At 34.5% G+C, this 10,722-nt stretch overlaps 2 protein-coding genes across 3 annotated transcripts; both read left to right on the top strand.

Annotated features, from left to right (window-relative positions):
• The first annotated feature begins 3,005 nt into the window (after nucleotides 1-3,005).
• On the top strand, nucleotides 3,006-6,925 carry LOC115954899 (sufE-like protein 2, chloroplastic). 2 transcript variants are annotated; one of them, XM_031072899.1, is made up of 3 exons: nucleotides 3,006-3,860; nucleotides 5,761-5,866; nucleotides 6,548-6,925. In XM_031072899.1, exons 1-2 carry the CDS (start codon nucleotides 3,204-3,206, stop codon nucleotides 5,818-5,820), a joined length of 717 nt encoding a protein of 238 aa, XP_030928759.1. In that variant the 5' UTR covers nucleotides 3,006-3,203; the 3' UTR covers nucleotides 5,821-5,866; nucleotides 6,548-6,925. The 2 variants fall into 2 exon arrangements, with proteins under 2 accessions (XP_030928759.1, XP_030928760.1); XM_031072900.1 differs by lacking the exon at nucleotides 6,548-6,925 and having other exon boundaries at nucleotides 5,679-5,853.
• A 2,875-nt stretch (nucleotides 6,926-9,800) lies between these two features.
• Nucleotides 9,801-10,426, top strand: LOC115955377 (2S sulfur-rich seed storage protein 1). The gene has a single exon (XM_031073487.1). The coding sequence runs from the start codon at nucleotides 9,849-9,851 to the stop codon at nucleotides 10,251-10,253; it is 405 nt and encodes a 134-aa protein (XP_030929347.1). The 5' UTR covers nucleotides 9,801-9,848; the 3' UTR covers nucleotides 10,254-10,426.
• Nucleotides 10,427-10,722: the final 296 nt, after the last annotated feature.

Consider the following 10,722-nt stretch of genomic DNA (forward strand, 5'->3'; position numbering starts at 1 on the left):
AAATTGATTCTTTCCTTATTTCGTAATGATGCAATTATTCTCACCCTAATATATTTATGAACACATCAATATACTTATTTATTCAATCAATAAAAGTTAATCAATGGTTTTTTAAAATATATTTAATGGTTCAATTTAACGATTTTTGTTTTGTGATGTAATATAATTATAATTTTTTTTATTAAATTTTATAAACCCATTGAAGGCCTATTAAAAAATCCTAGTAGCCTAGTACACTATAGACAAAATGGGCATTTCTCATGGGTAGGGCCATAGACTGGAGTTTTCCCTTTAAGATGGTCTAACCCACGTAGTCAATGGCCTGCTAAGCCTGGCCCAATTAGCCCATGGGCCAAGTAAAAAAATGACCCGCCCTAGCCCGTTGCTAGCCCTTACATTCAATTTACAAAACAATAAGTTTAGTGTGATCAATTATGATAATTGATACCTATATTTTTTTCGTAACAAATTTCACAATTACTGAGTTAGTCAACTTAAGTAATTGAGGTGGGTTTCAGTTAGCTTAACTGGTAAAGTCTCTAATGGTTGAATAAGAGATATGGAGTTCAATCCCCGCCTACGCCAAAAATCGATTGGTATCTTGGTCTGATGATAAAAAGCTATCAATAGGAGTGGACGCCATAGGTTGAAACTCTCTCCCAAAAAAAGAAAAAAAAAAAGAAAAAAATAGAGAGTCCATAAATGTTAGTTGTGTCCCTCTCTCTTTCGTGTGAGTATGTGTTTGTTTCTCAAAAAAAAAAAAAAAAAAGGACAATGATTTGCTGCATACAAGTGTGTAGAAGTTGCTGTAAACAAGATTAGGTGGCAACAATTCATGGTGACACTTATCCTAGTATCATGCAAAACGCACATGCTTAATTTTAGTTTGTATTATCTGTTAACTTAAGTTACAATGTTTTCTCTCTCTCTCAAATGTCAAACATGCAAAAAGGTTAGGCTCTCTCTCTCTCCTCTATCTTCCCCTCTCTCTCTCTCTTCAAAATCATTAGACTCTCTCTCCATCTCTCTTCCTCCTTCTTCGTTCCTCTCATCAGAAACCACAACCACCTAAACCCATAAAAAAACTCTTGCTGCCAATCCCACCTAAAACTGAAGATCCAACATGCAACAAGGAATCCTCCAAAAATTTAGATCCGATCTATGAACAGTGAAGATTTTGGCTCCGATATGTGCAAATTTTTTGGAAATCGGGGTTTAGATCTGATGCTAAATCAAATAGGTTTATGGGGATTTCGTTTTGTTTTTTTTCGGGAATTTTGGATTCTTGCTATTTGGATACCAAGAAAATATTCAAGATTGAAATTAATGTACTTTTTGATGAATGAAACTAATTCAAAGCTTCTTGAGAACCTATTAAAAAAAAAAAAAAAAAAAAGGTTCTTGAGATGAAGGTAGATTTATCTTTGGCTAGTTTTAATGCTTGAGATGGTTGAGTGTTTTTTTTTCTTATATGCGTGTGATGGCAAAGAGAGAGAAAGGGATGAACGAAGAAGGTGAAGAAGAGAGAGAAGGGATCTAATGGCTTGATGGGTGAAGAAGAGAGTGATTTTGGATTTTGAGAGAGAGAGAGAAAGAGTGCTGCTATTTTAACGAAGAAAGTTAACTCAAATTTGGTCATGTGCAATGCACATGACCTTAGGACAAGTGTCACCATGGATTGTTGCCACCTAACCCTGTTTGCAGCAACTTCTGCACACTTGTGTGTAGCAAATCCTTATCCAAAAAATAAAAAAATTGTGAAACATATATTTTAGGACCACACATTGTTACAATTTGATGGTATATGTAACTGTGATTAATGAATCATTACTTTTATATAGATTCATCACTTTTTCTCTACTATTTATAGTAACACATGTCAAGATTGTGATTTGTGATAAGTGATAAGAGGTTTTTTTTTTTTTTTTTTTTTTTTTTTTTGAGTTGATAAGAGATAAGAGTTGTGAAACAAAAGATGTGTCCATATACTTTCTTATTGTGAAATTTGTTATGATAAAAGCTATGACTATAGATTAAATAATAACCTACCAAGTATCGAATCAATGTTGTAAAAACTGTTTTCTTTGTAGCGTTGCTCTTTACAAAATAAAAATATTTTGGGTGGATAAAGTGATGGGAAAAGTTAGCAAATGTTCTAAGAGTATTAGTTAGGAAATATTTTTTAAAAATTTTTATGAAAAAAGAAAAAAAATATTTGATTTTTTTTAATACAAATTTATATATATATATATATATTTATATAATTTGCACAAAAACTTTCGACTAAAAGCATCTGTTAACTAGGAGTGTTAATGTTTGATACAAGCTACAAACACAACACAGGTTTTTATAGAATAGAGTTGAGCCTTAGCAGGTTCGAGTTACAGGTTCAAGTTATAAATGGATTGACCCAAAAATAACATGATAAGAAACGTGTTATAAAGCAGAAAAACTCACGTTGATGGTACATGCAACTGTGATTTGCCAAACACCTACATCCCTTGTTGGTAGGCCCACGATGGTGGCAAGGTTTCAGGAGAGAGAGAGAGAGAGAGAGAAGTGGAAGGGACTAATGAGAGAGGAACGGGGGAGAGAGAGTGAAGGACTATAATAAAAGAGAGAGAAGAAAAAGACAATAAAAAAAAAGAAAAAATGAAAAAAGAGAAAGAAACCTACTGCAGGTACAAGTATCCCATTTACCATATCAGCTAAATTTATTTTAGCAATAGCAGCCTAGGAAATGATAATTTTGGAGAAATTATTTGGTCCACCAAGAGGACTACTGATGTCAATAAAATGTTATTATTTATGCAAATATGGCATCATCTAGTCATTTTTATTTTTTATTTATTGTGCTGATTAGATTTACATAAATATCATCATCTCATCCATCAAGAAAAATCACATAGAGTCTTCTTGACGTAAGTAATAATCTAAGGCCCACTAACACTCTCTATATATAACTAAAGGTTCCCCACTCACATCTACAACTACACAAAACACAACACAACACAACACGAGCTCTTAGATTCAGAGAACAACATTAACACACACAAACAGTTCGCACTTTAAGGATCTCCCTCCCATTTACTAGCTCTCTCAACTATTCTATTCTTAACCGACTCTCTCTCTCTGACTTTTCACTCTCTTACATTAATTTTCCTACTTACATTTTTTTTTTTTTGTTCCTCAGAAACAACAACATGGTCTCTGGTCCAACAACAACATCACTTTCTCTTTCTTCTTCTTCATCTTCTTTTTTGTTTGGTTTTAATTCCCTGAAATTTTCACAGCGTGCTAGGTTGAAGTTTATAGACAACGTGAACGAAAGAAAATTCACGTTCGCGCCTTTGAAATGCATTCGCATATCGGGTTTTGATTCGTGTTCCGCCTTGACGGCGACGGAAGCCCCGCTAGCTCCGTCGTCGGAGCTCGTGTCCGACAAGCTCCACCGCCTGGCGACGGAGTTCAGGGCCCTGCATGAGCCAATCGACCGGGTGAAGCGGCTGCTGCACTACGCGGCGATTCTTCCTCCGGCGGACGAGTCGAGGACTCGGGCGCCGGAGAACCGGGTCACGGGGTGCACGACCCAGGTGTGGGTGGAGGCCGAGTTGGACGAATCGGGTCGGGTTCGGTTCAGGGCCGACAGCGACTCGGAGATTTCCAAAGGGTTCTGCTCGTGCTTGATTTACGTGCTGGACGGTGCGGATCCGGAGGAGGTGGCCATGGTCAAGGCCAACGACTTGTCGGATTTGAACGTTGGCTTGCACGGCAAGTCGCATTCTAGAGTCAACACGTGGCACAATGTGCTCGTGGCTATGCAGAAGAGGACCGAGGCTTTGCTCCCACAACAACCTCAGGTTAATTATTAGCTAATAGCAATTACAATTACAACTGCTTGTTTTTTTTGTTTTTCTAATTATTAAAAGATTTCATTTTGTTTTTATTTGGTTTTTGGAATTTTGTTGTTTACTTTGGTGATGCATTAATAGTGTGAATAGGGAATAGTGAAAAAAGGGTATTTTTATTTTTTATATGTAACTAGAAATAGAAGAAATGTATAAGATTTTTTTTTTTTTTATCGTGGATGATCTTCAAGTCAACGGGCACTTTTTTTTTTTATCTTTTTATTTATTTTTTATGTAACTAGAAATAGAAGAAATTTATAAGATTTTTTTGAGAAACAAACACAAACAGGAGAGAGGAAAAAGAGTTAAATATATAAGATTTTGTATAACACTTCTGGTTGTTTTTATCGGAAATGTTCAAGTTCAAATCCCATTCCTCCACTTAAGATGTATCTACAAAAAAAAGATGGATTTTACTAACGTGTGCTCTAAGAGCACATATTAATTTCCATTTTTAGAAATTTTTTTTTCGAGAATTGAAAAAATAATGACAGTTTTTTCAATTTTCAAGAAAATATTTTCAAAAATAGAAAACTTAATGTGTGCCCTAAAAGCACTGCTTCACCCAAAAAAAACACAGAATTAAACAAAGATTCGGTCAAAAGAAAAAAAATAGAAGAAGAACACAACAAAGCAAAGAGACATGGGTTTTGTGTCTTTTGAAGAAGACCCCACTTGGCACATACCCTCATAGTTAACACTTAACACCCTTTGGAGAAAGAAGATTGTCAGAGGCAGCAACCATTGGCAACCACAAGAAGAAGCAATTGATTGAAACATTAATGGGTAACCTTTTTGTGAAATCTGTTTTTGGTTGTAGGGTGTGCCATTGATTGGTTTTTGGTGTTTTTTGGGCTTAGTGGGATGTATTATTTTATTGTAGTTAGATATATTATTTTATTGTGATGTTTATATTATTTTATTGCGTTGAAAGCTAAAATAGATCCATTGTAACTTAATATTTTGTAAAATGAGTAGATAAAATAGATAAAGTAATTTTTTGTAGTGTCAAATAGCTAAAAAAATAACTTCACTGCCATGGATGCTGTAAAATAATGTAAAGTTTTAAATTTTGTTAGGTATGAGTTGGTGCCGTTCTAGTGTGAACAGGGAATAGGGGAAATTTTTTTTATTAAAAAAGGGTATTTTTTTTTTTTGGTGTAAAAAAAGGGTATTTATTATGTGATTAGAAATAGAAGAAATGTAATTTTCAGAAAATGAAATAGAAGAAATATTTAAGATTGCATCACCAATGACCGTATCTGTAAGTGATGTCCAGAGTTCAAATTCCCCTCCTCCACTTAAGTTGTGTAAAAAAATGAATAAGATTGCATTTGTTTGGGTTTTTTTTTCAATAGTTACTTTGGGAGAGGGATGATTTGAACCTTGGATGTCTTAGTCAGAGATATTAGGAGTTACCAATTGAGTTATAAGGCTTTTAGCACATCTAATTGGGTTTCTCTTCATGTTTTTTTATCTTGCTATTTAGTCGATCTTTTCACTTTATGCATTTTGCCACCCAGGGGCTTCGAACATATTAATTTGTGGAAATGGCAGAAATTCAACTATGCTAATTTGAGGAAAATTTTGATTATTCTTCTGTATTTGCCTTTATAATGAATTTTCTGGCAGTGTTAGGTTCATAAGATTCATGCTGTAAATGCAAGCAAGGTTCTTGTGTTTTGTGTTGAAGGTTAAAGAACTTGTTACTGTAATAAATGACAAGAAAATAGGTGTTTTGTTGCTTATTTTTATTTTATATGGGTCCAGAGTTGCAAGGGGTATTAAGTATTAACAACTGCGGAGAAGATTTGGCCTCGTATCTAGACATCTGAGTCATTGATTATGGCAGATACCACAAGATGGCAAAAGCTGGATGCCAATTTATCACGGTCTTAAGTGTGGATTTTAGTTGGGAAAACGTGTGTGCGATCCTTGATTAGGCTGGATTTGGGAAGGTATTGTCTTACTCCTTATTTGTTTCTTTCTTTTTGGCAGATTTGTTAAGCTAATGAATACAAAACAAACTTTTCAACTACCTCTCAATATAACGTGTCTTTCATTACGACAAGATGGCAACTCCTATAGGCTTTAGGGATTAGATTCATGCACTGGTGGCTCATCCCTTGACTACAGGAACCCACTTGAGATTTTTTCAGCAATAATTGGTTCTTTCAATAATGTGCTTGCAACTTGGATGTACACCATTAGTCCAACCTACCTCAAATAATTGATTTTGTGCCCTGGAGGCTCAGCTTTGTGGTCCTTCTGACTATATTGCCATTAGCCAAAAGTATAGACTTTTTTTTTTTGGGTTAAAAGTATAGAGATTTTAACAAGCTTGCTAGTCCTTGTCTCTTTTAAGCGTGCCTTTCTGTCACGTTTACAATCTTGATGTGTGAGCTTGTATTGGACAAAAACTGTTTTCCCTTCATTCATGAACTTTATTATTCTCCTTCACTATGCCTAATATTCTTCTAATGTTGTGCAAACAATTCTTAAGGTAGATTTTATTATCTCTGCCATTTTGCTCTGTTCAAGTATTACCTGTGCTTCTTCTAATGTTGTGCAAACAATTCTTAAGTGATGTTGATGTATTAATTGGTCCATGCTTTTTTATGTGCTGAATTGTTTTCCAGGGATTCCTATAGTATAAATTTAAACATACTTTATGGACATGATCCCTACATGACTGCAATATTACCAAGTTGTTTCAGCGGATGGCTATAATGGGAAATGAAAAGGTTGCTGAGATATATCCAGGACACCACGAGAGACTTCGATAGTATCACTGTTGCCTTGCCTGCACTATTACCATGTAACTCTTTAGTTGCTTTAGGGTTTTTTTCTTTTCTTTTCTTTTTTTGGGTATAACTACTTTTTAGGATATGTCGTATGGATTAAACGTGGCTTTTGGATTTTATATCATGTCAATTTTGTTTACTTTCTAGTTGTATCTTGTACTTAATAAAAGGAATGTTCTGTAAAAAGTTTCTTTTACTGGAACTTATGACCTATCCTCCTTCAACTTTTTCCTTTGTGTCTTACTGATGACATGGTTGATATGGTTCTGAATTAAATTTTTGAATCCATCTTCATTAGCAAAATCAGCAGCATATTAAGATAATTGTGCTTTTTAAATAATCGGCAATAATACCTCTACTTTCTTGTGTTTATTGGGATCAAATAAAAAAGCATTTGAGTCAAAAATCAATAAGTGAAACTGCATCAAAAGTAAATTAAAGGTATTGTCGCTGTAGAAACTGAATTGGAAGTTTTATCAGGGCATTACACCAGGAGTAAGTAGGAAAATGTTAGAAGTAATGTATACGAAATAGGAAGTGAACAGATTATATTCCATGTTCCTCTAAGACTGGTATGTTTATTTAATGGAAATAGTTTTTACACTTTTCTTGCTAAATATGGACAGAATTTCTATCAATTCAAGATGGACGGTTGATTACATCCAGGGTTACATAAGCATAATCATGACATAATCATTAGAATTTAATTTTCATTGATTTTACCATTCGAAATCATTAGAATTCTTTCTATATTGGATCCATTCAATTCTGTGCTATTTTGCTTGGGTTTAAAGTTACTGAAATAATTTTAGTCACAAGTTGCATACTTTGTTAATTTCTATAAATCTTTTATACCAGGATGGAAATGTATTGTAATTTGAACATAACTTATTAGGACATGATGTCTTGGAGAAGATGAAGGATATATATTCTGGGAAAAAAGTTCTATATTCTGATAGTACATATGTGATAGCTCGTTTTGAAGTTCCAGGGGAGATTTTTTTTTCCTGGAAATTGAAGCAGAAACTATTCTTATGGGAGTTGTGGGCTCTACTCAAAACATATTTGATTTCGTCAAGCAAAGGATTCAAGAGGCTTTAGAGACAGACACCTACCTTCAGTACCTTGTTTTTGTTGGGGACTGTGAAATGGAAAGTGTAAACATCAATTATTGTAGCACTGGCAGTGGCAGCTTGTCACGTTCTTATAATTGCTCCTCATAAAACAGCAAAAATCAGCATCAAGATTGTCTTTTCAGCTGATTGATTGCCAAACTAATCTCCACATCCCAACTTTATAGTTTCTATCACACAAGCAACTAATGAGAAATTCTGGCCACATTCTTTGGATAAAGAACAATCACAGCACAGATGATCTCGGGAGTCAGGACAAAATGTTATGTCCCAGACAAAGCTGGAACAGCCGTGGTTGATACAATTGAAGTCACGCAGCTGAAGTTACCAAGTTGCTGAGGATTGAAATATCTGCTATGTTTATGTTCTGTTAGTTCAATTTGATTGCAATAAGAATTCCTATTATTTAGGAGGTTAGGTTGGTTGTGATCAGGTTGGTTAGGTTGGTTCTCTATTATTTAGGAGATTGAGTTGATTGTTATTAGGATATAGTACCCTCTTTGAGATTATTATATATGGGGATGGTGGCAACCAACGGAATCTTAGCAGATCGATGCTGATCAGCTTGATACTTATCGGTGAAGAGATAAGACCCTCCTAATTCTTTTACCTTTTGCTTTTTTGCTTCCCGTTCTATAAATTTCTTTGGGCTTTGTATCATTACTGGCCAAGGCAGTATCATGGTGTCCAACTACCTCACACTCAGACTCAAACCACTAGGCACCACAACTGTGGATGGTAGGGACCTTGATGTAAATTACAAGTTTTTAATAGTCAAGGACCAAATTTGAAATGAGCCCAAACCTAGAGCACTTGCATCAATAGGTGTACATAGAAGAGAAAAATATGTAAAATTTACACATATTTACCTAAATATAACTCATATTAGTTAGTTATAATTGTGTAAATTTACAAATTTATTACAATAATTGTATAAATTTATACTGAAATTATTTATTTTACATTTAATTTTTTTTTCTTTATGTATCCCTAGAATGAAGAAATGAAGGAAGAAGGAAGAGAGTTAATGGTAGTTGTTGTGTGTAAAGAAAGATATACAATTAAAAAAAATCAAGAAAAATTGATATTTTAATGAAATATAGTGTAAAATAGATAATATGAAGTGGGATGTTTTAAAAAGTATGTAAAATAAAAAAAAGTATGTTTTTATGTTAAAAAAAAAAAAAATTTGCACAAGCTAATGCAAATACTCTCTTAAAGTGTAGATAGCATTTGAACATCTAATTTAAATATCAAGTTAAAAAAATCAAGTTACAGTGAGTAAACGTTTTTCCCAAGAATTTCCCTTTATTGAGTAAAGAAACTTTTACAAATATATTCATTAAAATTTTAAGGACTTTTTTTTTTTTTTTTTCACATCAATTTTTTCATATTGGTTATTAATTTCACATCCACTTTTATGGGTTAAAATATGAAAATTTTCATATCAATTATAGCCTTTTATAAATATGTGTGTAAAATAGAGAGGTGAATTAAGTATATTTTTCTAAAGAGTAATACTACCATAAATTATTTTATAAGATTTTTAGAAATTATTGATGAGACAAATTTTTACTAGTTCTTATCTGAGTTCATCACTAATATCAATTTTTTACTTATCAACAACCCCTAAAAAAATTAAAATAGTTTGTCTTTATTATTTTCCTTCGAAATTTTAATCAACCTAACCACAAGCAAAACAATGCTTCTCACTTAACCCAAAGCACTTTAAACAACCAAACAAACTCCGGTAATGGTAATGCATGGCAGCCTTTGCATGGAAAAACCTTACGTGGGAGCATGAATGCACCCACATGCCACCATGGCATATAGCCACCCCAAGTATATTCCTATGCCAAAACCAGCCCTCACCATCCCTCCTTACACGTACTTTACACGCACAGCCCAACATCTTCTACAAATACCAACCACTTCCTCCTTAGTTTCTCACCAAAACATTTCATCACAACCCCATTACTATTTCATACCACAACTCTTCAACAATGGCCAAGCTCTCAGCCGTCGCAGCTCTCCTTGCAGCCCTTTTGCTCATTGTCCACGCCACAGCCTACCGCCGCGAGTCTGACGGGAGCTGCAGCCAGCAACTTCAGCAAAAACAGTTCCTCAACCATTGCCAGATGCACCTGAGGTTGCAATGCCAGTCAGGGCGTTTTGACAGCAATACTTCTGACGAAAGCCAGCATTTTCAGCTGTGTTGCCGTCAGCTGACGCAGATGGACAGAGGGTGCCGATGTGATGGGTTGAACATGATGATGAGGGAGCTGATGAGAGAAGAACAAGGTCAGCAGGAAATCCAAGAGATGATGCAGATGGCTCAGAACTTGCCAAATCAATGCAACATGAAGCCCCGCCGCTGTGAAATGGAAATGCTTTCGTTCCGGTACTAGAGAGCTAGCCATGCATGCATTCATGGATGTGTACCTACAGTAATAGGGTCACTCGTAGCTCTAGCATTGTAGCTAGAGATAAAGGGCGATTACTGACTAGCAAAAATAAAGCACATCATCGTGTGCAAATGTAATGTAATTAGCTCTCTCTTCAATAAAACTAATGCTGTCTTGTTAAAAGTTAAAACAAATGCCTCTTTGTATGTTTCAATTCTTGGTTAGTTAACTTACTACTGCATCTTTTTTCATTTTTGTGTAGTTGCAAAACATATCATATTTGGGTCACCTTACGAATTATGATGAAAAAAAAAAATTATATAGGTCTACATAAGTCAAACAACAACAATCGTAATAATACGTAGCTCAACTATATAAAGACACGAAGACTGGAAGTTGTGATTGCTTTGGACAGTAACAAATTGACAATTGGATGATGCTATTCAAAAGATCAAGTATGCCATTGATTAAC

The sequence above is a fragment of the Quercus lobata genome, chromosome 8, assembly GCF_001633185.2.
Source record: "Quercus lobata isolate SW786 chromosome 8, ValleyOak3.0 Primary Assembly, whole genome shotgun sequence".
Lineage (NCBI taxonomy): Eukaryota > Viridiplantae > Streptophyta > Magnoliopsida > Fagales > Fagaceae > Quercus > Quercus lobata.

Excerpts from the sequence above, each read along its gene's own strand:
- LOC115954899 (XM_031072899.1), top strand. The coding sequence starts at position 3,204 with ATGGTCTCTGGTCCAACAACAACATCACTTTCTCTTTCTTCTTCTTCA. Across the intron at positions 3,861-5,760 it reads TGCTCCCACAACAACCTCAG|ATACCACAAGATGGCAAAAG; the intron begins GTTAATTATTAG and ends TGATTATGGCAG.
- LOC115955377 (XM_031073487.1), top strand. The coding sequence starts at position 9,849 with ATGGCCAAGCTCTCAGCCGTCGCAGCTCTCCTTGCAGCCCTTTTGCTC.